Source organism: Blastomyces dermatitidis (assembly GCF_000003525.1).
Source record: "Blastomyces dermatitidis ER-3 genomic scaffold supercont1.5, whole genome shotgun sequence".
In the NCBI taxonomy this organism is placed as follows: Eukaryota; Fungi; Ascomycota; class Eurotiomycetes; order Onygenales; family Ajellomycetaceae; genus Blastomyces; species Blastomyces dermatitidis.
In genome coordinates, this window is record NW_025544778.1 from 682,341 (window position 1) to 707,652 (window position 25,312).

General features: G+C 46.3%; 7 protein-coding genes across 8 annotated transcripts; 1 reads left to right on the top strand and 6 right to left on the bottom strand.

Moving 5' to 3' along the window:
- Window positions 1-1,506: 1,506 nt before the first annotated feature.
- Window positions 1,507-7,769, bottom strand: BDCG_04804. 2 transcript variants are annotated; one of them, XM_045420450.1, is made up of 4 exons: window positions 6,423-7,700; window positions 6,009-6,328; window positions 3,232-5,853; window positions 1,507-3,143 (listed from the first exon to the last, which is right to left on the bottom strand). In XM_045420450.1, the coding sequence occupies exons 2-4, from the start codon at window positions 6,108-6,110 to the stop codon at window positions 3,042-3,044; spliced, it is 2,826 nt and encodes a 941-aa protein (XP_045281016.1). In that variant the 5' UTR covers window positions 6,111-6,328; window positions 6,423-7,700; the 3' UTR covers window positions 1,507-3,041. The 2 variants fall into 2 exon arrangements, with proteins under 2 accessions (XP_045281016.1, XP_045276552.1); XM_045420449.1 differs by having other exon boundaries at window positions 1,512-3,143; window positions 6,009-6,383; window positions 6,439-7,769.
- A 126-nt stretch (window positions 7,770-7,895) lies between these two features.
- Window positions 7,896-11,385, bottom strand: BDCG_04805 (SacI domain-containing protein). Its single transcript, XM_045420451.1, has 3 exons — window positions 11,099-11,385; window positions 10,272-11,032; window positions 7,896-10,215 (listed from the first exon to the last, which is right to left on the bottom strand). Exons 1-3 carry the CDS (start codon window positions 11,295-11,297, stop codon window positions 8,209-8,211), a joined length of 2,967 nt encoding a protein of 988 aa, XP_045276553.1. The 5' UTR covers window positions 11,298-11,385; the 3' UTR covers window positions 7,896-8,208.
- Window positions 11,386-13,005: 1,620 nt separating this feature from the next.
- On the bottom strand, window positions 13,006-13,857 carry BDCG_17017 (uncharacterized protein; the record flags this gene model as incomplete). The annotated part of the gene is made up of 3 exons (XM_045426184.1): window positions 13,006-13,290; window positions 13,353-13,385; window positions 13,441-13,857. 3 exons carry the CDS (start codon window positions 13,855-13,857, stop codon window positions 13,015-13,017), a joined length of 726 nt encoding a protein of 241 aa, XP_045281017.1. The 3' UTR covers window positions 13,006-13,014.
- A 316-nt stretch (window positions 13,858-14,173) lies between these two features.
- Window positions 14,174-15,936, bottom strand: BDCG_17018 (uncharacterized protein; the record flags this gene model as incomplete). The annotated part of the gene is made up of 4 exons (XM_045426185.1): window positions 14,174-14,473; window positions 14,580-15,156; window positions 15,342-15,474; window positions 15,791-15,936. The coding sequence occupies 4 exons, from the start codon at window positions 15,934-15,936 to the stop codon at window positions 14,439-14,441; spliced, it is 891 nt and encodes a 296-aa protein (XP_045281018.1). The 3' UTR covers window positions 14,174-14,438.
- An 829-nt stretch (window positions 15,937-16,765) lies between these two features.
- BDCG_04807 (uncharacterized protein) lies at window positions 16,766-17,517 on the top strand (the record flags this gene model as incomplete). The annotated part of the gene is made up of 3 exons (XM_045420452.1): window positions 16,766-17,080; window positions 17,201-17,278; window positions 17,348-17,517. The coding sequence occupies exons 1-3, from the start codon at window positions 17,056-17,058 to the stop codon at window positions 17,515-17,517; spliced, it is 273 nt and encodes a 90-aa protein (XP_045276554.1). The 5' UTR covers window positions 16,766-17,055.
- A 964-nt stretch (window positions 17,518-18,481) lies between these two features.
- BDCG_04808 (uncharacterized protein) lies at window positions 18,482-22,687 on the bottom strand. Its single transcript, XM_045420453.1, has 8 exons — window positions 21,485-22,687; window positions 21,355-21,398; window positions 21,253-21,278; window positions 21,068-21,158; window positions 20,906-20,996; window positions 20,692-20,852; window positions 20,345-20,636; window positions 18,482-20,285 (listed from the first exon to the last, which is right to left on the bottom strand). The coding sequence occupies exons 1-8, from the start codon at window positions 21,496-21,498 to the stop codon at window positions 19,802-19,804; spliced, it is 1,203 nt and encodes a 400-aa protein (XP_045276555.1). The 5' UTR covers window positions 21,499-22,687; the 3' UTR covers window positions 18,482-19,801.
- Window positions 22,688-22,730: 43 nt separating this feature from the next.
- Window positions 22,731-25,305, bottom strand: BDCG_04809 (coatomer subunit delta). The gene is made up of 4 exons (XM_045420454.1): window positions 25,146-25,305; window positions 24,638-25,081; window positions 24,378-24,574; window positions 22,731-24,311 (listed from the first exon to the last, which is right to left on the bottom strand). The coding sequence occupies exons 1-4, from the start codon at window positions 25,146-25,148 to the stop codon at window positions 23,405-23,407; spliced, it is 1,551 nt and encodes a 516-aa protein (XP_045276556.1). The 5' UTR covers window positions 25,149-25,305; the 3' UTR covers window positions 22,731-23,404.
- Window positions 25,306-25,312: the final 7 nt, after the last annotated feature.

Consider the following 25,312-nt stretch of genomic DNA (forward strand, 5'->3'; position numbering starts at 1 on the left):
ACTTCTTGCCGCTGTGGTGGTTGGGGTTGGCAGGGCCGATGGCCTCAATCTTTTGGGGTCTTAACTAAATGAAAGGCCGGTAAATGAAGTTTGCAAGGCTTTTTCCAAAGTCTCAAAAGATTAAAATGTACAGAGTAGTTTGGACACGTTCTCTTTCGGGCTTCCTTTTTTTTTGTCTCCTAATGAAATGGAGAAAACACACCAATCCGATAAACCAGCACCAAATTGTCTGTTTACTTAGTCCAGTGCAGAGTACATTTGCAGCTGAATGCAAAGATGTCCTTGGTTTGAGGCTCTGCTACGTTGGTACAACCCCCTATTGCAAGCCCCATTCAAGGGCTCGTGGGAAATTTTGCCCGGCATATGGGGAAGGAAAAGGGAGCTGGCGATACTGTGCCTCCGAGTCCCGCAAAATCTACGCGAACTGAGGCTGCATGGTGTCGTTCACCGCATGCATTGCAGAAACAAGAAATAGTCTCCGGGAAGGACAACAAAGAGCGCACAAAGAGCTGGTTATCTCTCATCTTCCCACGTGTGTTTTCTGTGCAACAAATGCAGAAAGCCAAAGCCATGTGCGCGCACGCATATCCTGAGACGCAAGGTGATGCAGAGATATGTCGTGCGTTGTTGTTTCACGGATTTGAAGCGAGGATCGAGGTTTCTCGCTTGTTTTTTCCTTTCTGGATTCCTTGTTTTCTTTCTTATAATCTTATTCTCTTTCTCTTCTCTGCATGTCTTTGTTCTGTGTTGGTTTCCTGGAGCAGTTGGGTCAATTCACAACTGTGACAAAGACATTATCGTCACGATATTCTTCCACAGATTTTAATCGGACTCCTAGAACAGAGAGGAGCAGTTGGCCCATCTGGCAGAATGCTAGAAGTGGGAAGTAAGTAATTAAACGAAAACACTGAGGTCTCCAGTTCCCTCAAGTGGTATATCGAAAAAACAACTCTCCGGAGCAAAAATGGGACTGGCACAGGCGAACACAGGAGACCATTACCAGTGTCTCACCCTCACTCAGCCTTCATCCTCTCCTTCAACCACATCGTTCTGCGATTCTAGAAATCCTCAGACTCAGCGACCGGCGAAGAAAACGCCTTTGAAAAGCAAGACAATGTGCACCCCTAACTAAGACAAGACAACCCTGATTACTCGTAGTTAATGCACGTGGCCATACTGACACGTCCTAACCCTCCCTTATCTAGTCTCTGCTCCCTGTAACATTTCATGTGCCCTTCGAAACATGTCGAGTGAGAGAATCGGAGACAATCTGCTCTGTCTTTTAACAATTTGAAGGTTAGGAGAAGGGAGAGATAGGTCAGTACTGTTGGCGTATCCAATCATCACCATCTACTTCATCCTGGTTTGTTTCCCTTCCTATCTTCTATTCTGTGATCACAAAGGTCTCTGGTAGCTCTAGATGGAGAGGAGTGCACAGAGTATTCGGCCAGAACAGGAAAAACATGCCCAATGTTCTTTAATCCAGTGAAGGTTGATAAATGTATCCGTAATTAGAGTATGATGATAAATCTGATGAGTTTTAAAGATAAATATGCTATCTAAATACCTATCTACCTATTTAAAATAAGAAATACCTGTCATAAAAGAACTTGACAGGAGAAAAACAGGATACAGGCTCTGGCGTCCACCATATTCTGTCCATTCATTAACAAAAAATAAATAAATAAAGAGGAGCAAGAAAATGGAGCAAGAGAATGGGCATATGACCTATATATATGTATATACCAAGGCTATCTGCTAAGATAGAACGCCACGGAAGAGAAGCTATCCATTCCCATTCAACATTGCCTTCTCCTGAATATGGGGCAACCACGCTGTAGCACGCAAGCTGAGAGATGAATAGAATACGAACGAACTAAGGGGGATAGAGAAACTGGGAAAGAAAATGATGAAAACAAAAGTCCATAGGTAGGTAGAACAAAAAAGAGTGTGGACGAAGATGAGGTCGCCTATCAAGGGGTTGAAGGTGTAAAAACCCAGTAGCTGGCTGAACTGGTGGAGGAGACGAAATAAAGAAAGAAACTGTAGAAAATAGAAAACGATCCTACGTATTCAGCCAGACACTGCCTTAAAAGGAAATGGATGGTTAAGATATTGATATCTATTTTGTCTCTCTTCCCCCCCAACATATCCCATCCCATTCATACTCCCGTCCTTCATATCAGGTCCTTCTCTTTCTTCCGCCAGTTTTAATATGACCCTTTAACCGGATAGCAGAAAGATATATCATTCATTAATTCATTAACCTCACCGGGTTCTGCAGCTTCCCTTTGTCCATATATGGACGCAGGGCCTAGGTGGGTGTCCAGCATCGTATACCGGGGGCCTCCTGAGTCAACTGGCTGCTACAAAGCACCCACAGAACAATACCAGAGCATACCAACTGCGCCCATCAGAACACATCCATACATCCAGCAAGGTATCCGTTTGCTCTCCGTATGCGCACGTACGTCATGTCATCACTTACAGATATTTCTCAAAAAAATATCGCAAGAAAATCCGAGTCCAAGCTCTTTCCGCCCAACCACATGGGTTGGCTTAATACTTCATAAAGGAAGTGTAAGAGGAAATATATGAGAGAAAAAGAATAAATCATGTGTGTTTTCTTCTGCGAACGCTTCATCATGAGTATATAAGAATGAAACCGAGAAAAATAGACCTGAAAGCATGGAATAACATAACGGATGAGAATAAGACCTCAAGAAAGAGAACAAGAGCTTAAGAAATAGAGATTAGAGAGTTAAAGTTAAACAAGGAGATGGTGGAGAGTTAGTAAAACGAAAATAGGGATCCCTTGAAAATATGCATTGGAGAGAAATAAAGTATATAGAGTTTTGGGGGAAACGATGATATAAACCGCTTCTTCTTAGGAATATGTTGAATGAAAAGAGATATAAATGTGTTATCATACTATTCATTGCCATGGGGAAGGACGCTTTTCTTTTAATAAAATTGACTAGCCATTCTCTTGTCTCATAAGATATGATAAAAATATAATTGACATATTGGTGCTAGATATATCAGAGTTGATATGCTGTTTGGAGTTTTCTGGAAACGGGAGGGGGTAGAGAGGCCATAAACGAGCTGAAGTCCGGGATTAGATCTTTATAGCCTTGAAGAACCTGTAAAATTGGGTGTGCGTGTTAGACCACTCTAGGATACTAGGAAGGTAGGGGTATAATCTATGAAAGGAAATTGGAAGTTCCTTACCTGCTGGAAAGATTGTTGCAAGTCCTGAAAGTGGGGCTGATTCAACGATTTATGTGGAAATACCGCAATTGCATGGAAATAATCCGAAAGACAGCTTTCCATAGCCTTTGGGTTTGCCCGGACGACTTGATTGAACCCAATGAACGAACTCGCCTTCTCGCGGGTGAAGTCGATTTTCGCCATTGATCGAAGGAACATATCCGCAAACTCTCTCAAGTGCGGGGCAAGCTGCTCAGCGCATCCAATTCCCAGACGGCCCAATGCCATCGCGGCATTCTCGTTAACAGAATCGGGGACTTCCTCATTGCTCACGATTGTGGTGAGGGCTTGATAGAGGTTTTCCAAGAACGGGACCATACCGGCTTTGCTAACGGCAGCAATCTCGCCAGCGGCCCAGCAAGCATTGTTAATCACACGAAGGCCGTTCTCAGACTCATCGTCCCGTATTAAGTTGAGATCAAGTTGCTTGATTAGGATGGGCATTACTGTAGGAAGGACGGGTTCGAGAGTAGGGAAAATATTGATCGCACAATCCCCAAGGAGGGCATAAGATGATATCCGCACTTCCCAATTGGGGTCTTCAAGACAGAACCTGAGAAGCTCGAAAAATGGGGGCTGTGATGTGGTCACTAGTTCTGAGCTTTTCTGGGGATCAATAGCCTGGATAATCGAACCAAGCATGTCTAAACTTGTTACTAGGAAATCTTTATCTGGTTCCTCACCCGTATTGTGAGTAACAGCCGTAAGATAATCCTGGATATTGGTGTATATAAGTTTAATGCACCTAGCGAATATCGGCGGAGCGAAGGGCGAGAAAGCATCGCCATATGCAGCAGCCACGTAGCCCAAGCACTCTAATAAGGGGAAAAGCTCTCTGGACTGGTCGGATAATTTGTTCCATCGTCGGATAAGCGCAGGCATGAGAATCTCCACCAGTTCTGGCTTCGCTAGCTCAGACATAACACTTTCAGCCAAAGTCTGCACACAGTCATAAAGCACGTACATGTTACGATCCTTGTACTTTTCGAAACAAAGAACGAACTGTCGTAATATTGGTTGGCAATAGGGCAGAAGGTTTGCGTCTGATTTCGTTTCTAAACTCGTGAAGGCTGATGCCGCAGCCTCTTGGACTTTTTTATTATTGTCCAGCATCCTGTGCAGAATCCCTTCCATCATCGGCTCGAAATACTGTGCCTTCTTGGTCGCATCAAGGTGCGCAGCCCACTCTGAATATCTTCCGAGGCACCAGCAAGTGATTTTCCTGACGATTGGTTCGGGATCGGAAAGGAGAGATATGAGGTAAGGAACAAGCTCTGGTAAATGAGGTGTAACGGTATCCATACAACCATCTGCAATAGCACCGAGCGCTAGAACAGCAGCTTCTCGGTTTGTCCACTGAGCATGTCGCAGGTTATCTTTGAGGTATGGCAATATTATTTCGAATACAGGCTGATGATATACATTGGCGAAAACATCAAGCGCGGCCGCCGAGCATTTACGTAATGTCCATTCCGCTTCGGGGTCATCGTCCCCAAACTCGTCCAGGTCATCTTCAATTTCTCCCTCACTCAAATCATCATCATCGTCGGCGACCGTTTTATCCACAGCATCACCGTTGGACTTGCCATCACCACTGGAGAACTGTAACCGTGAACCTTTAGATTTAGCGAATTGAGGCTTCAGATCTTCTACCTTATCCTCGGTTTCTGCGTCATCATCTTCTCCGGCTAAAAGTATCGCGTCGTCTTCATCATATATCATGCTGCGGAGAAGAACTGGTATAATTTTACCCAAGTACGGCACCAAGGGTTCTTGTAACTTTTTCTGTTCCCCAACGGCTAGCCAAAACTCTGCTGCATCCAAAGCCAATTCCGGGTCCTCAGGATCATGCTGCTGCATGAGTACATAATCCACTAGCCCCGCGATATGGGGAACGAGTTTATCTGGGGCAATATCCACTAACTGAACAAAGGATTGGCATACTGTCCTCCGAACATCGGTATTTGGGTCGCTGGCAAGTTGGAATACATGCTCAAGGAAGGTGTCCAACGAGCCAATTAAAATATCCGGCCTTTGAGAAAGGAACATGTGGATTGTTGATAAAGCGCTAGCGCGGATTTTTGGGCTCGGATTTGATGTGCATTGCATTAGCCTTGGGAGAATAATATTTAACGGTCTCTGGCCCTGGAAATCTTTGTCCAACAGCTTTCTATTATCCTCGCAGACCTTCGCAAGAGCTGACATGGCTGCCTCCTGGGTTAAAATTGGCACGGACCCCGAAGCATTCGAGACAAGGGAAAGGAGTTCGTCTAGTAAAGTCGGCCATGCGAGAAGACCACCTCGTGCGACGATCTCAGCAATTATGGAACCTGCCGAATTGCGAATCTGTGGTGAAGGATCTTGAAGGACTGACAGCGCGGCGGAACGAATATATGCCAGACTCTCCGACGTAACAGTTCCATATGCGACTTTAAGTTTAGTTTTTAGGTTCAATGAGGCTGCGACCCGAACGATATTATAAGTATCATTATCGAAACCGATATGAGGAGGGGGTTGGGGGGTGCTGAACAGGTAGGTAAGATAATTGGCAAAATCTGGGGACGTGGTAGCTTGCACCAGCATCTGCCAAATAATAGCTGTCAGCTAAGGACTTCCTTAAACGGAGGCAAAATGTTCTTGTAGCGCCCAATAGCTCCTTACTATATAGCGGCGCACCATTTGTGGCAGGGGGCGAGAAATTAAGAGCCCGAGGGGAAAGAGGCAGTTTGGAGAGATACCTGTTCAGCATGTTTTCGGACAGAGCTATCGCTTCCGTTCAATGAATCATTTAGAAATCCAGCCAATTGCCTCAATGGCTGATCCTGCGGTTGCCATGCCATGGTGATAGATATTCGTAGGGATATAGGTGACACCCAAGGGGGAAGTGGTGCGGAGGGCTGATATAGATTCAAATATCACCGAACGACGAAATCCACGAGAAGGTTCAGGCAGGGCGCCTCTATCGCCAATACAGAAGATTCCGAATCACAGCGCGACTCTGTGCTTTGGGTTTCCGGGGGGTATTTAAATGTTCGTTGATGGGGGATGCGATTGACTTCTGAAGCAAGGAGATATTAGCGGGATGGCGGGGTGTGGAGATAGAGGTGGGAAACCTGCAAAGGGGTTAGGGTTAGAACGATGCATGCACCAACCTCAGAGATCACAGACTTGGTTTACTGTAGAAAAGTCCCGCAACCCGGACAGAAAGTAGAGGCGAAAGCGCGGGCAGGGTTGTCTGCAAGCGGTGGGATTTTTGCGCGAGGATGTTCGCTGGTGGTGATGGCACGGTTGAGGGTTGGCGGTTGGTGGGAATGTCCCGAAGCGGCTAGTGCGGCGGTGGCGGTCGGCAGAATACTGGGCTTGGCATAACGGCCCCTCTTCACAACATCCAACATCCAACGAGACAAATGAACAAGCAACGTCTATTCTGTGCTTTATTTCCGTTTCAAGCATGTAGTTTAGACAACAGAAGAGAGGAAACCACCCTGTTGATGACGTTCATTGCCCCAGAAGTGCAGGCGCCTATAAATTTACCAAGTTATATACCGTACCGCCGCCAATCCCTGGGAGTTAATCAGGCTCTTCGCCCTTTTGTCCTTGTTGCCGTTGCTTCAGGTACCAATACATATCATATCAATCACCTCCGCTGCAAATGCTACTAGCGGGATTAGCCACGTCATTTGCGTCCTCGTGAATCATTTCCCGTTAAGGACCATTTCCCTCACTTTACACAAAAACAACGGGCTCGTGGGGAGGGTCTGGGAACGAGAAAGCGAACAAGAGATGCTTTCAAACTCGATATCAACCTAGTGCTCGAAAATATGAATGGGATCGTTGATCAAATGTAGTATTCGGGTTGCTCCCAGGTGATGTGAAACTGCTCGTATGTATATATACATTGCTGGGAAAAGGGCGAGAAAGGTCAATCGTTTGTCTTACCTAGCGAATAGAACTCCGTACGCGTCATCCATGTATGTACTGTACATGTACGTACATTACAATACACTTGGCCCCCAAAAATACTGCGACCTTGAGATGGATCAAGCTAGACGCTGATTAAGCTTTCAGCCCATGCCCCGGTGTGTTATTCTATTTCCCTTCTAGAACATGCTTTTCAGACGATCGTCGGCTGCCACAGAAAGTGGTCCCAATTGCCGATGAACTCTGATTTGGTGATCCCAAGGCCGACATGTAGTCATAGGAGCCCAAGGTCCCTAATATTAACTTCTAGCTTTGCTGAAAGTGGATCACGCTTTTAGGTGGCCAATTGAGCCTGATCATGCGTTTAAAGGTGGGTTTGTACAGATAAACCAGGTGTCATTTCCATCTCGAACTCGAGCTTCTTAATTTCCATGAAACCTACCTTCGCTTAAAACCTCAAGTTTCAGCCCTTACGGGCTCGTGGGAAGTCGAGTCACGACGAGTTACCGTTCCCGGTTGGTGGTGGTTGTGGTAAATATAAAACCACTACACACAATTAATACCCACCGGACAAGGCGTTCACCTCCTTCATAGGCAGATTGCACGGAAACATTCTGGCAGTCTGGACCGATATGGTGGGGGATGTGGTACCAGTGAAAAAGACAGTTCCACGTCGTCAATATTTTGACGACAAGCAAGATCGATAACCCCCTGGAATTTCATAATATGAAACTGAGTTTATTATTTATGATCCGATGTTCTTCCACGGTGTAGTGTATGATGTGTATGTGTATGTTTATGAAGGGAAGCCGAAACAATTCTCACCTGGGTATCAACCTGTGTGATGCAACGCAAGCAACCAGCGGCAAGCAAAAAATGCTCAAAGTAGGACAAGATTAGCTACAACGAAATAAAAACGAAAACGAAATGGGGAATCTCCCCCCCTAACACCTTATCGTTCCACTTCCAACCTAGGAGGAGAGACAAAAAGCCGAAGACAAAGTCCCCCGAATATTCTCAAGCCCACACTAACTTCTTAATATCAAACATCAAATGCTCCAAATACCCAGTCCGCTTTTTCGCATCAGCCACAGAAATGATCTCCACCTCCTCAACCATCGAATGTCTGTCAACGTGTCTTGAACCACCAGTGCTGGCAGCACCACTTTTATCTGACGCGCCCCGCATAACAGTGCGCTCAATCTCTTCACAGAGAGCACGCGCAGCGTCCCTTTCGCTAACCTGCACATTGTCAAGGGCGTTTCTGGCGGTCATGTTGGTCTGGGGGAGGATCTTGAACGCCATGAAGCGCGAGACGGGGCGTTTACTGCCACTCTCGCCTGGTTTGAACAGAGAGGAGATGTCCCAATCCGGACCTGTGGTTGAGGTCGAGGTCGAAGTCGAAGTATTGTTAGGGGGAGGTTCTGAGGAGGAGGAGGATTGTGATATCTGATCCAAGAGGCTTTGGAGGGAGTGCGTGTTTACGCGCATTGTATTTGTCGCGGCCGGTTGGTAAGTTACTACGACTCCGACATTGTGTTTGGGTTCCATTTGGACATCAGTGAGGGTCGAGGTGATGTAAGTGCCGTAATTGATGCTGGTGATGGAGCGAAGGTCGACGCGCTCGAAGGAAGTAACTTTGTCCGTATCCCAGTTGAAACGGCAGCAGTAGACGGCAGCATTTGTTAGCAAAAGAACGGACTGTTCGAATGGTAATGAGCGTAATGTATTGGGCTCGTGGGGACTGGAAACTGTCCAGCCTCCCACGAGCTCCTCGGATTCATCGCTGATCACGATTTGGCAGCTGGTGTCGATGGCGTGCTGCCGTACCTTCTCGAGAGAAATCCCCGGATCAGCAGACATGAGGTTCATCTCGAACTCGTCGAAAACACGGGTAGTAACAATGCCGAGAAGGTAGTCGATACAAGCCTGGGAGAAGTAATCATTGACTATATTGTTGAAGTAGCGCGATAGGGTTAGTCCGAGGTCATTGAGCGCTCCGCGAACATCTCGTTTTCTTGTTCTGGTATAATCGCCTTTAAGGGCAGCCGTTGAGGAGTACTGTTTCGAGATGGCATCCCCGTTGTCCGCCCACAGCACGTTGAACCACTGCGTAGATGTGCTGTTCCGTAGGTCGATAGAGTATCCTTCGCTTTCGAGCTGCTTCTCTAATGCTCGTTGTCCAAACGCACATTGTGCAACACCAGTACGGTCCAGACAGTCCATACAATTTGTCCTGACAATGCCAGACTGGTTTTTCAACACAGTATTGTCCTGTATGACAGAATTGCCAAAACGATCTAGTGTTCCCGAGATTGAATCAACTAGGCGCTGGACGTTCTCGAACTTCATTCCCCGGCATTCCGCATGGAAGTCAAACCAGTCGAATCCAATTTTAGCAGAGTCCGCATTGTCGCGGTTATTATAAGTGTCCACGAAACTTTGGTATGTCTCCCCAATTTTAACTTCTACACCATGCTTATCTAGGAGGCAGATGGCTTGAATTTCGCCATACCGCCTGCTAAGGTCACGGAAGTGCCGAGCGAACGACACTTGATTTGTTTCGATGGAGTGGCGAAGCACAGGTACGGGTTTGAAGTAATAAGGAGACTGGGAAAAATAAAGAGGCATTGACCCGCGAATCTGGAGAAGAGAATACACCTTGTCTGAGCGGTTCCACGACGGCCTAGATACGATTTGCTCCGTCTCAACGGAGTTTGCGACATTGCCTTCGTCGTCTATTCCTCGTCGAAGATATCGAAGTCCCGGGCGTTTAACGGACCGACGTGAAATTAAAGTGAGAAGAAATTTGCCTTCGTCTTCATTTTCTGTAGTAGGTGTATCCGGTGTATTGGTAGCTATTTCCACTTCTGGGGTAATCGTGGCGCCTTGAGCGACTGGAGATTTCGTGGACTTCGTGACAGTGAATTCCTTCTGTCCAACAAACCCCTGTATCAGCGGAAGGACCAGTGAATGATGCCCGCTTTCAATAAAAGGGGTCATCAAATATCTATTCCAGAAATACTACAGTCAAATTAGTGGAGCTCGAAAAGTAGGGACGAAGGGAAAAGGTTCCATACTACGGGATCCGCCATTCTATGTAACGGCACTGGCGTGGTTTGAGGGTCATGGACACCAAATTTCCGAGTGATGTCGTAATCATACGAAAAATAAAAACTGCGCGAACTGAAAAATAGCTTCGTATACCGTAGAAACTTCGGCATTAGTTCGTACGTTGCCGTTCCGGCTACTGGAGTGTCTATTTCTTGCGGAGCAGAAGAAGCTTTCTGCCCGGTAGAGGAGAGGTCGTCGAGCTCTAGAACTTCGTGTTTATAATCCCCGCTCTTTCTTCCTTTGACGGACCCTTCTGCTGCAGGATCGATTACCCCTTCAAATCCACTTCCATCGGGCCGGTTATTCTCTCCCGGCCATCCATTTTTCGAAAACCAACGGGACGTGAACCTCCCATACCGTCCTCGCTTTTCAATGACGTCCTCAGCAATAGTGCTTCCTTTCCTACCCCTACTGCCCAACGGCGGGTATATTTCCCGGTCTATTGAATCCGGGGCTTCTAGCTCTATATCGTCGCTACTGCGGCCAGTGGACGGGTCGGTCTCGCTCTCCGAAAACTGGGCTTCGACATCATCGTTCGCATCTTTATCCCTTTTGGAAGCTACCTGGGCTTGTGCCTGATTGATCGCTTTGGTCGCCTCAGCTTGAGAGGAAAGAGGAATGATAGCTACACCTGTAATGGCAAAAATAGGTTTTCCAAGGATCTGAGCCACCTGCTGTCGCTGGGTAATGGATATTAAGAAGGAGAATGACGCGAGTGAGAGAAGGCCTATCAGGTTAGAGGAAAACTGTCAGGTTCCAAGAGGTCAACGGTATCCAGATTGAGATTACACACCAATTACCCCGTGAGACTCTAAGCAAGCGTCATCAGCGCTCGAGGTAGAGGGCGGGGAGTATATACGGCGAGTTTTGTATTCAATCTGGAGCGCAGTGGATGGGTTGCTCGAAGCACCGCGCTGTGTTGATGGGTAAGACTGAAGAATAAGCCCATCCACAGCAGCAAAAATCCACAATTTTCTGGCCAACCCCGGCATTGCCTTGTCTTATTACTATAGCAAGGTCGGAATCCGACTATTCTTTGCTGCATCAGGTAAGTTCTGATAGCCGCCGTTATCAGCCCGACTTCGAAGTCAATTGCAGGAAGATTCGATTAGGGTTTAGTCGAACCATCTGATATGACGGATGAGGGGGTACACTAGTTCGAAATAGGTAACTATAGCGTAATATAGTTATAGTTAACTAAGCCTGTCGTAAGAAGCTTATCTGATCTGATGCATATGGATTAACTAACTATAACACCTTCACTTTGCCAACTCCGCTTGAATCTTCAGAAACACTTACAGGATGCCTCAATATCACTCGCGACAGCCTACTATTCATTCCCACTACGAGACCACTCCTCGACAAGCTAATTTGCGGGCATGGATTTCTCGGAGCCCCGGTTGCTCTGTAAATCACGGAGCCAAAGCGCACAGCAGAGAGAGAGGTTCAGGCTATGAAAGATATAATAGCCCTACCCGGCCTTATTGTACCTTACCATGGTTCTTGGTCCTCGGGAAATTTTGACGGCGGTTACCTGCAATCGTGTTCTTGTATCGTGCTGCCATTTAATGTTGTCTATCAAAGCCCCATTCCGACTCGCAGGCTCAAATTAGTTTTGGAAATTCGCGAACGGAAGGATATGGTAACGTGAACGGCGATTTTCGGCGTGTCTGATAGGCCTCTGAAGGGCAAAGAAACGAAACGCTTTCAGCCAGTTGCCCTGCGCAGCCTTGCGGTTTATCAATTGGGTTGGATATTCGAATATTTGGTTCGAAAAGTCTAAACTCATATTAAGAGCCGCACGCTCTACCGATTGAGCTAGCCCGGCGTATTTGTGGGATACTGGGATACTAGGCAAATCCCGAACTGAAATTCCAAATCGTAAAATCTAGATGTAATTAAGTTTTCATTATCCATGGCTCGTTCCCGCTCATCCAAATATCACATTTGGCAAGCTGACTTTGTATTGTTACGATTTGGTTGACTTCACCGTTGGGAGAATCGGGAATAGGACATCTTGATGCTATCATCGCTTGTGGAAGTGGTGTCAGAACAATGGTATTCAAATGAACGTCCACCGCACATTCTTCAGTGTGATTCTGCCTCCCCACGCCCTTCTCTCTCCCCTTTCCCCCAGACACTCCCCACACTCACTGCATCGCACTTCAAAAACACAGGTCACATTCTGTCCAAGTAGCCTGTCTATGAGGAGGCCTGCTAGCTACCAAGCCCCCGTCATTTTGAACGTCGCACCACCGATGATGTCAGAGACTGCGACCTCAGTACCCCAGTCTCGAGAGAACGAGTTGCGGAGTTCAGCTGCAACTAACGAATCTGCACCGAAATCTTGTATAGGCTTGTTGAAATCTAGTGTCTTCAACAGGAATTGCTAACACTATGGAGAGCTTTGTGGCTAGCGCAGTCGAAACGATTGCAGATGACATGTGGTTGAGTATACGGCGTATTATGACTTCTGGATGAGTAGAAGGAAACGTCTCCAATCGCCTGACCGTCCCCGCTACGGGCAACATTCGTTAGTCGATGGAATGCGGGCCCGCAATCAAACTCAGATCCATTATGATAGAGAAAGTCTGTGGTGGCAGGAGTGTTACAAACTACCAGGCCCTGTTGATATATTCGCGTATAATATGTGGTCGTCTCTCTTGTTTCATTCAAGGTGCACATGTTAGTGCTCCCTGTTTATAGTAGTCAATTTGGATGTAGCCATGCGAGTGCACTTATCGTGATTGCAGCTATGAAGGCTGAACTTGAACCATTCACCCTCATCGGTGAACTTCTGATAGATTTCATGTAAAACCGAGTTTCGATACGATCGGAGCTTGTTGGAATATTTAATTCTGCCTGAAATACGACGTCCCTAACGTTATAGCCGGTCACCGTACAATTCGGGTCTGCAATTTGCTTCGCAGCCTCAATTGCCATCACTAGAATGCCCCCTCCGGGGTATATAATTCTTCCGTTGATCTAAAAATTCAGTACTGCTTGTTCCATAAATATTCAGAAGACAACGGGATGTTCTCACATACCTTATGATCCTCGACCCATGGAAGTTCTGATATCTTGATTATATATTATATTCCGCAACATCGGGTTTAACGGGTTCTAGTCGGGCACGGGAGTCCCGAGATAACGCCCATGTTGCCGTAATCGGTGTCCCGTACTACTCGCTCTAGACTCGTGCCAGTACTTCTGTGAGTATGTGAAGGGGTAACTAGGCAAATCTACCAGCACTTGCAGTTCACTTGATATGTCTCCATCCTTTGAGTGGTTGTTGATTGACAGCAGGTTGAGCGTATAGCCTGAGCAATGAAGGCAGCCCAAGGCTTCTTCTACTGTAGATGCTATTGCCGAAGTGTTATGTCTAAGAAGAGAAATGTATCCAATATCGGCTTGCCGCCCAATTGACTTCAGAATATCCCGAATTGGCCCTTGAAGCGTCGAATGTGGCCCGGTTTCAATGATCCCAGAAATACTAATAATTTTTCCATGGTTTCCGTCCAGTTTGTTGGCTTTTGGCTTGGCCGGCCGCATACTTGAGCAAGATTGGAAGAAAAATTGACTGGGGATACCACATTACTCTTCCAATATTCGCTGTGAATGACATCCTCTGCGTGAACACGACGAGCAGTAACAGAAGATATCATGACCGGATTTGATGAACCTCCCTCCCCAAATTCCAAGTCTTGAATAGCTTTTGAGGTAATCTTCTGCGATAACATTCATCTGGGGGGAGTGGTATGTCACTGGGACACGCAACTTTTCGCACAAATATTCTATCTTTATCCAATATTGATTCCAGAAAGTCAACCTGCGCTTCCAATCCGGAAACCGCTGTGTTTGTCGTACTGTTTATACATGCAGCAACAACCTCTAACTTCTCGAATTGGCTGCGACTTTCTCGAAGTATGGTGAGAGTTGGACTGCGGAAAGGCCAACTGACATCATCGTGTGAGTGTCTCTACTCGAAGTGGAAGAGAGAACACCATGATAATAAGCTAGCTTCCATGCCGACCGACGTGAGATGAAATGGACAGTGTATGCAGCCGCGATCTCCCCGGATGAGTGGCCAACTACAACGGAAGGAAAAATACCGAAACTCGCGAGAGGGTCGATCAAAGCAATTTGCAGTGCAGTACACAGGCCCTGGCTATACTCTGGCTCGTTAACCCTAGATTCATCCTCAGGTTTAAGAAATTCATCTGCGAACGCAAGTAAGTACGCGAGGGATGCAGGGTGGGAAGGGCCATACTAACTTAACAGAGACCAAGGACACCCGATATTGCGCAGGTACTCATTAGCATCTTGGAGACTACGCTTAAATACTGGATAATATAACAATTCCCTTCCCATAGCGTACAATTGCGACCCTTGGCCACTGAAGACAAACCCCAGATACGATTTCGGAGTCGATAACCTTGGTTTCGACATTGAAGTTTCTAGACTGATATTTCGAAGAGAATCAGCAACAACGAATGACTTCCATGGTACAAGGCTTCGTCGAGTCCCCAAGGTGTAGGCGACATTATCAAGATAAGATTTCTTTCCCTGCTCAAGAGAGAGTTGATGGAGATACTGAGAATATGACAACGCAATCCTAGATATCCCTTCTTTATCAGAAGATGACCAAACAAGTAGTCTGGGCTGTAATCTGGGGTAAATGGATTCGTTTGTCTCCAATCCGTCGGCGAGTCCTCCGTCAGGGTCTTCGCTGCCTCCGGAAAACCCGGAAACACCACCCAGTTTTGTAGCAGAGTTATAACAATGGCCTAAGGAAGCTTTCCAACGTCGAGCTATATCCTCCGGTAATGGAGGCTTCTCAACGGTAGAGTGCTTTCCAGTGAGGTTATTCAAACGTAGATGATTGTATGCATCTTCGATCACGACGTGGCAATCGGATCCGCCAAAACCAAATTAACTGAGCGATGCTCGACGAAGGCCGTCCGATGGCCACGGCACTCCAGTTTGCGGAACCTGTCGACAATAACTATGAAATGTATAGCGAAAGATTCACTTACAGCAATGTTCAAGTAGTCAGCGTCAATTTTAGGATTCAGACGCTCAAAATTAGCACTAGGAGAGACTATTCCCCTCTCAAGTGCTAATTTCGCTTTCCCCAAGCCCGTGAGCCGACTAGTTCCTTCAAGTGGCCTATATTTGATTTCACAGAACCACTACAAATATAGTTAGCATTTCACTTGGAGAAAATTATCTTTCGTGAAATGGAAACTTGTTGTGGTGAAGTCTCAACGATCAATGTGAAAGCTGCCAATCAGACTTTAAACAGGCAAGCAGAGATTCTCAGTCGGCTCTTCTGAAATAACTCTTGCAGGCAAAACACAAGACTTTAGGACGGTAAATTGTATTGGAGCTCCCGACACAATAGCTGTCGAAGATGATATAAATTGCAAGAGAGGAAAAAATCCAAGTGATATAATTGTCAAATTTACGCTTCAACTTTTCACACAAGTTGTCGTCGGGTATATTCTTGACCCCAAGAATAGCAAACACTAGCCAACTGCGTCTGAGGCCAAACACTTTTAAGCCTCTGGCAGTGTCATGTCTCCCACAGAGTTCAAGATCCATATATTCCACTCGTGCAATAACCCCCATGGTTGGGTTGTTGGGTGGTTGGGATGTAGAAAATATCATACTGTAGACCAGCCCGAGTGATGGTCTCTGGACACAGCATATACTGAGATTGGACTAGATGTCTTTTGCTCATCAATGTTTCTGAAGAAGAACAGCGTACAGGGTATGCGTGGACTCTGCACATGTTCTGAGTCAATTGGTGCTGTTACAAAATTATGAAGTTGGCGATTTGATGGTTGATGCTGACTAACTCACGGAGCCTCCAGTCTCGGCATCCATCGGGATCTTTTTTAACGTGTTCCATCTCAAAGAGCCATTTTTTTGAAGTCTGCTGTCTGGGACAAACCAACACATCTCACTGAGCACAAATACTATACCTAGTTATATCTTACCGGTGAAGAAAGAGAAAGAGCTTGTCCCCTGACACAAATGTAGGAATGTGGATCAATATGAATTTACATTGTGTCAATCTCCCCTTCAAGCATTGTTGCAAACATGTATGTACATATCTGTGCTCTCATGTACATGTACAAGGGAGATGTCACTAGGAACGTTGAAATGCAAGCTACGGAGCTTGGTCTCTTGTCTTGCGATGAAGTCAATTGTATTGGCTCCACCTGCCCAAAACTCAAAGCAGCCCGAGCGGCTGTTATTGCTTGGATCTCTGGTCAAAAGCCCCTCTACTTATACAGTCAACACAAGAAAAGCACTTGAAAATTTGCCCCAGCCTGCATCCTCCTGGCGATCGGAACAGCTACATGCTGCAAAGGAAACTCATACTAGTCCCATGCTTCTGTATAAGTTTCCGCCTCCGTCGGGCTCATTCTGACATGCCGGGATGGCCACGTCCCTTTTCTCAAGTCCATCAGATGTGATAAGACAAATATTTATATTCCTTTTGATCCAAAACAAACTGGTTTCCCCCTTCATTCCCTGAGAATCGACTACTGCCCTTTGTGACTTTTCATCTCCAAATATACATCCTTCTACAGACGTTCGAACAACTCGGTCGCGGTTGAGCGCGTAGAATAGCACTGTTTTGCTTTGAGTCGGATACATCACGCGGTTTCTGTGCCTTCATGGTGCTGGCACGAATAGCCAGGCGATAGCTCCATTGCCACGATGTGATTCTAGCTAAAAATGTGTTTCTACGTCCTCTTGACTCGTTATGCCATTGCTAATACTTGAGCTGTGTCTAGATATTCAGAATCCAGACAGGTAAAGTAATCACTTGATCATACTTGACCTTGCCCAGCTGACAATCTCTCTTCAACTTCATATGCAGCCGCCATACGATATGAATTAGGCGGTGATCACGAGTATCACTTTGTTGAGAGATGTCTGCCATGGCCAATTGCCCCAGGTACGTATGTGCGTTAATCCAGCGAAACCTTCATATGCGCGGGTGTGATTTGAACAACCCAGCCTCTAGAGATCACATCTCTCGTCACGTCGAAGGAGGATACCTTCGCTCACTACAATCCCAACTCGCCAGAAATCGTCCTTAAAGCCCTTGACAATTTAGGCAAATACATCGAAGATGAAGGCCCTTTCGACGGCGTCATAGGCTTTTCTCAAGGCGCTATGCTCGCTACATCCTAGGGCATCCACAAATATCAGGAAGACCCAGTGAATTAACGCATCAATCCCATTCTCAAATGCAATATGTTACTATCGGCGCGCTACCTCTTTCATGGCAAGATCTCCTTAGAGGGGAGGTTCACTACGTCACCACTACACGGAGTGAGGACCCAGTTCATGTCCCAACTGCGATTATCTAGGGCCAGGAAGACACGTATCTACAAAATTTCGACGCTATTATTCTAGAGTTACGTCGGTCTCCGTATGTGGTTACATACAAGCATAGCGGTGGCCATGAGGTCCCAAGCTCCACCTCTATGGAGGCGTTGGCTGAGACAGTGAAGATGATCAAACGGGCGATCAATATGGCGCGCAAACAGCACGTAACTTCGATCTAGGAAGAAAATTGATACGTGGTAAATTTGATTGATTAATTGGCTCCATGAATTGTCGTTTCGGCTCCCAAAGCAAGGAAGGGAGCATGGAGGTGAAGGGACGTTGTCACAGCAGGACATGGCATACATGTAATTCGGAAAACTGTCTTACTTTTTTAAATAAAACCGTTCTACGTGAGCTGGCTACTTTGCAAGGACATGCACCCTTCAAACCCCATATCAATAATTGACTCCGAGCTGCGAAACGAGCACCGCATTTCGGTATCAGAACGTCCACTTACCTGCTCGGATCCCGGCATCCATCGGATCTCTGTCGAGGAGCAGCTCTGATTTCAATCGGGCTAGTTGGCCATGAAAGTTACGTCACTCACGCCATCAACGCCTGCTGACCTTGGAGATACCTAGGTAGTAGGATAGTTTTATAGTTCCGATGTTACCAAGTCTTATATCCCCAACTTGCTTACGCTTCCTCTTTAAGTACCATATGTATATTCGTAAATTGATCCACGAAAAGCCGAATGGTGGAGGTTGTACCACAACATCAATGACTTACTTATTGGCTACATTACATGACTTCCTCAATTTACTCTCTCCGCATCCTCATCCCCTCTTGATCTAGAGTGATTCAGATCTAAACACCCCATCACTGTTACCTTGAGAGAGACGTGATAACACATGATGTTTCTCGCCACTTGAATGTGCATGCATGTATGTGTATTTGTGGGTAGATCAAATAATTTGCTGGTGCAGTAGTCTCAAATCGAGTGGATCTAACCTACTTGTATATAGATCTAACAAATCGGATACGTGTATATTTGTATGAGTGTGTGCAAAAGTAAACGCTAATGAGAAACGAGTATGTGACCTTGAGTCAAATCTGACAGATTAGGGTCATATATAATGGATGTATGTACAGTATTAGTGTTACTACGAGAATCAAAAATAGTACAGATATTTACAATATACCGGTGGATAATAGATCTAGAGATCGGCTCAGATGGAAGGGAAATATTTACAATGGAGAAAGGGCGGTAAGTTGAAAGAGGCGCTCGAGCAACAAGGGAGAGGAAGGTTGAAAAAGATGGCTCCTTCATCATAACGGCCGCGACGTCATCGTCGCCGGTTTATGTTTGGTTCCTTTATGATTGTACCTATTTGGATTTTCCATGTTCATACCTAGGTAGGTAATTCCGTGTTTCTTTCCTTTCACATTCAACCCAACCAAGATGGTCGTTTCGTGAAAAAGAACGTAAACTAAGAACGAAACAAGGACCACAAGCAAAGGATAATGTGAAGCTGCGAAAGGAACAAGAGAGAAATGTAATAAACGGAGAAAAAGAAGACGTATATGTCAAGTAGAAGAACCCCCTCACAAAAATGCAAGTAAAGGAGAAGGAAAAAAAGGAGTAACAGCATCAAAACCACGAACGCCATAATACTCCAGCTTTCTACAATGCATGAGGACAGATATAAGTGCGGGAGAGATTCATTACCTAGCCTGAACCCAACAAACATAGCCCTGACCGAACCCTAGCCTAACCCAGATGATCAAATATGTCCCCCCAAAACTCGACCGATTGGCAACAAAAAGGGAAAATGAAAGGAAATATAGTTCCGCATCATAGAACGATGTTGATGTTTGATTGTTTGAACCCACTCCGGCCTGTACAACCATGATAAGGGAAGGAGGGAGAGGGGGCGAGAATATGGATCGTCACAAATAGAGGTGTATTTTTCGTGATCGTTTCCATTATGTCATAGGCAAAAAAAACCTTATATACCCGAGGGAGGTTGAGGAAGAAAAGGTAGGTTTGATTTTGGTTTTGGTTAAACAGGCAGAATACGTCGGGGAAACTAGGAAGCAAGGTAGGGTGGAAAAAAGCGTGGATGATCCTCAGGAATTTTTTGTTTCATGACTCAGGAACCTTCGACGAGGTTGGTGGGAGCGCGGAGCCGTTCCGTTTCTGCGTCGAGTGCTCTTGATTATCGTCATCACTCTCTTCCGTAAGATCTTGTAGGCCGAAAGCGCCTGTTTCGACATCATAAGAACGCATGAGCCCTTCACGGTCACTAGGACCTCCGTAATAATCAAGACTCGACGAGCTCCGTCGATGTCGGTCCATACTCCTTCGATTCTGCAATGACAGGCGGGTCTGAATAGATGCAATTCCATCGGTGGGGACGCCATCGTCGTCGCCGCCTTTTCCAGCTAGTGAAAGGCCATCGGGATCAGTCCTGGATAAGTTCAGGAGGTAAACCCCGGAAAAGATAACCAGGAAGCCGCAGAGAAGTGAAATAGTGTTGACTGGATCAGTCGTGTTAAAGCCGTGGAAAAGAATGAACGAGGCACATAGCGTTGCGGTCGTAAAAGTGACATAATATAGAGGATTCACACTGCCGAGGAGAATTAGCATATGTGTATTAATAAGGAAGAATAAGCTTCCCAAACTCACATCGAGGTTGAAAATTGGCTTAATGCTTTATTGAAGTAGTTCATCTGTGTCAAAATGCAGCATACAACAACAATGGCAAAGGCGTACGTAGATGGGTGCGAGAACTGGTTGTGACCAGCTAGGGTAAGTTTCAGCGCGATTCCGAATGCCTTGACAGACATAACAGAAACTGAGCCGACGGTCGAGCAAATTGAGATGTAGATGAGAGGGTTTTTCTTCCCATATTTGGGGGCCACCCTATATATCATAACTGTTGAAAATATGGCAACTACTACACAGTAAAGAAGGAAGCCTACGTCGATACTTAGTGTCGCCGAACAATTTGTTTTGGCACGGAAAACACTCACCTGGTTGAATAGCGTACTCTAAAATCTCATCCACCGTTTCGATTTCTTCATCTGGTGGTGCATGGAGAACGATAATGACGGAGCCAAGTAATGACATTGCACAGCCCAGTTTTCCAAGTATTCCCAATCGCTCTCCCAGAAAATATGCCCCTAGCACAGCACTGAACGAAGTTAGTATACTAGAACGCTACGGACCACAACCAGGGCTTCATACCCTATAAGAACGCTGAGGGCCCCCAAAGGCGTCACTAGAATCGCAGGCGCAAAGGCGTATGCTGCAAAATTCGCAATTTCTCCGAGAACCACTAATTTTCTTCCAGCGTCAGCACGATATTCATGATTGGTGATGTAACCGTGTGAAAAAGAAGATGCATACACGTTATTATCCCCCCCCACCATATCGGACTCTTTAAGTATGAAAACCCATCTCCCTCAAAGCCATGTCTACTAGAAGCGTCCATTAGGCCCTACAATACATAATGTCAGATCGAAAACGGAAGAATTTGAGCGCATTTAGTTCTTCCAAATGTGCGGGTGGAGATTAGGCTGGTGATAACGGACCTTTTTAGTGATTACAAAACTGCAGCCTACACAGCAACAATTGTGAGTACAGGGTTTCACCACTAGCAGGGGCGAAAACCACTGGAACGAATGTGTACTTACCAATAGCCATGGTAGACACAATGGCAAGTGCCAATCCGATATATCTACACGCACGGAACAGAATGTTAGCCCTGGCAATCCTTCTTACGATCAACCGACGCTTATCACGGCGAGGGAATAGGAGACTGACTTGTCTGAAACCATGATGATAAATATCTGGAGCTAATCGCTCCCGCAGCTCTAAGAACCTCAATGTTAACGCCAATAAACAACCCAGGCAAATACAGCTGTGTGAACCACAGCTCGATGCGAAAATGTGGAAATGTATATCGATCGATTGACTTCCAAGCCCTCTAAAGACCGTACAGAAATCGAGCCAGCAATTTTCTGCGGGATTTGTGACGATTGGATGTCGATTGGTTTACGGGGGGTTTATATACAAAAAAGTATACTATGGTTTTAAGGGTGTTGATAGACAGAAACGAGCGGCGGGATTCCCCCAGGGAACGTAAACGGATCGCACGATGGCCGCCCAAATGGAAAGGCGAGATGGGACGTCCGGACGAGTGCGTGTTAGGATGTGATCAGACGAAAGATTAAGGAGGGGTGGACGGTGAGGGAGGCCATGCAGCAGTGTGCTCAAGATGTTGATGAGGAGGGGTCTTGTCGATGAGGGAAGGGAGGATGGAGACAGGTCGCAACCCGACAGAACAAAACTGGCGCACAGTGCGTGACGTGCAGGAGCGGACGAAAGGTAGATAAGGGGCCAGTGGCTTCTCGGCGGGGGAGTTAAAGCCTGAGCGTTCGTGAACGAGAAGACGTTTGATATTATTAAGGCCAGGGTGGATGTTTCAGGAACAAGGCGCTAATCCCGCCTGGCCCCAAGCTGCGCCGCGTCATACGTAGGTGACCGCTTATGTAAGACGCCTAGATTTCTACGTTCGATCTACCGCACTAAGCGCCATCCTCGGCATCGGCAAGCAAACGATGTTATAGGAAAGCTGTTCGTAGCTTCATCTATGGACCATGGGTGGATTGGGCTTCGATAAAAGCGTGCGAAGGCGATTGAATTTCCATAATGATGCGATATGCATACATACCACTTTGTCTTGTCCCACCTCAGGCCAGGGAGAATTAACGAAAAGTACCAAACACTCGCGCCAAGATTCCGGGCCAAGCACATTCAATGCTGAGCTGACTCGGGATTCTTTTCAAGCTTGAAGACCTAACCACAGTGAGGCAAGATAGGGGTGCTTCGCGCACTTGGCCAGTAGTAACTGACCCCCTGGTATGTACGGAATACAGTACCCGCACTGCGCATAGTTAACCCCGATTTAAACGCATACCTTTCCTTGGATTGAGGTTAATGCACGTGGTCTTCTGGCTGGTTCGCTCTCAAACTGTGGAAAGAAAGGGAAAAAAAAAAAAAAAAAAAACTCCCTGATCCTGAGGACCCTATGCCGCTGAGTTCCCCCTACACTGGGTCTGTTAGTGTGCAGCATAGCCACACATGAAAGGAATCCTACCAACATACGCTACGTAATCACTAAAAGGCCGCGCTACTACTCGGGAAGCACATGGCAGCGGAATATAACACCTATGGAACTAGTAATAATTCGCACACATCCAAATATTCCTAAAGTCAATGTCGAGACAACTAGGGGATACATCAAAAGTGCCAGGATTTAATGGAGCCGCACCGCTTCCACAAGTACGCGGCAAGATGGCCCACCTGCATAAGAATTGCACGCCCCGAGATCGACCACAAGCCAGGTAATCTGTACATAGGACACATAGCACCAGTTCAGTAAGGAATCAATTTCGTCTTCCATTCTAGAGATCCCTTCTATTCCATACCATTTTGTGAACTCAAATCATAGAATGAAGGATAGAACAAGGGACAACTGAGGAAGTTGTGCATGAAACCCGCCAGTTAAATTGAAAAGTAAGATAGAAGAGTTAACAAAACCATAAACGGAATAGAAAAGCGCCGCAGAAAGCATGAAACAACAAAGAGAGATGTAGAAATCAATATTCTAAAGGTGTTGGAAGAAAATTACAACCGCCAGCAAATTCAATTATTCGACAACATATCTATCAGCAAATTCATTTATTCGACAACGTACCCATCCGCAATCGTTTTGAAGTCCTTTGAGAAATTCACCGTCTGCCCATCCATCTCCAAAAGCGACACTGTCTGAACATCAACATCCACAAATGGAGTTTCTTTCTGGAAGCGGACAGTCATGGGGAAGAATTCATTCTCATCACTGTTGGGGTCTTCAGACTCGAACTCGAAACTGCCTGAGGGATTTGAGTCATCAATGGTGCCAATGTTCCAGTCTAGGCTATCTCCAGTTACTTCGTAAATCGCGTCAAAATTCGTCACAGTGGGTTCAACAGTGCCAAAGGGTATTGTTACAACGACGTCTCGCAATGGGTCCGAACCATTAAGCTCATACTCAACGGTCACTGTGCTTGATTGAGCACCTCTGTTTACCCAAACTGTAAATGTAACCGGAAGGACATCTGTATTGTCCGTGCCAGTGACACGCCATCGCAAGACTCCAATTGAAATGTTGTGAGGGAAACTCTTCGAAGTGTCACGGAGTTGAATCACTTTGGAGTTTGTGAACAGTGCCCTGTCAACATTGGGATGCGTACGGAAAACAGCCCCATGTGTAGGGTTGGCTGTCAAAGCAAGTTTCACTTTCGAAAATGTGTCATCCGTGATACGCAGTTGAAGATCGCCTTTTATCTCCCACGACTTCACTGCACCATCACGGGAGAGTTTGGCGGAAACGGACTCAGCCACAGTAACATGGATAGGCTCGCGGTCTGCGGAAAGAGAGGCGCGGGACTGGGCCACATTATCTGAAATGCCAGGTGCTGTAGCGGGAGAAACCAACGGAGTCTCCTCAGATTCAGGGCCGAGGTCTCCTCGGACTTTCTCATAGATGTCTGTTGCTTTAGATTTCTTTCCAAGCTGCATTCCCTTGCCCCTAACAGCCATTGGCCTATAACTGCGTTAGTGGGGTAGACAAAGTGAGCTGGTCGCGTGAGGATTATGGGTCTAAACTTACTTAGCAAAAGTCTTCTTTTTCTCCGCCTCATAGGAGTCGAACGTTTCTGTAGGTGTTGCCCGAGTCGGCTGAGTATACACTGGGTATGATGGGGCTCGAGGGACCATGCCACGACCACTGCGGGCGGCTTCTTTGCGCTGCATTTCCAATTGTTTTGCCTTGCGTTTTCGCTCCTCGCTTGCTTCAAGTTCCTTGTTCTACGGAGGAGTTAGAGATTTATGTGATCAAATCACTATTATTACACTAGTTCTATCACATACCCTTTCAATTATTTCCTGCACTCTCTCCTCATGACTTTCCATTTCGAGGAATGTCCTTATTTGTGACAAAGAGAGGTTTTCCCGGTAACCCAAAGTAACAAGCTCATCGAACGCGCTAAGTAGCTCGAATGCATTCCGTAATATCTCTTGCTCATCGAGACTTTTGCAAATGCTTGTGACAACCTGAGCGAAAATGTGCAAACTGTCTATATCTTGGAGGATATTAGACTGCTTGTTTGTGATAAGGACGATGTATAGCTCGTCCAATGGCTGGTACACAAATCGGACATTATCTTGCTCGACGATGGTGTGCTGCGTGCCGGAGTCTGCGAGCTTTGGGAATGATGCCAATAGCGCTTCTATCCGGGAGCGGGCAATTTCACGGAACTGGCGTGAGAGCACCGCTTTGCCCCCTCTGGTACATATCGACGCTGCGAGGACGACCTGGTTTCCGCGGTTCGGAGTCAGTGAAGGGATAACAGTTTCGCCATCTGTCAATCAAACCTACCATCTTCTCAAGGCATATATATATATAAGTGCAAACGGACGAGATGAAGTGGGAAAGTATTCTACTAGTAATAGTGGTGGATAGGGACGGTGCGTCGTGGTATGAGCCGGCTCCAAAAGGATTGTTGTCTTCTTAACGCTGGTATGATGGAAGGCTAGGTGGTCCGT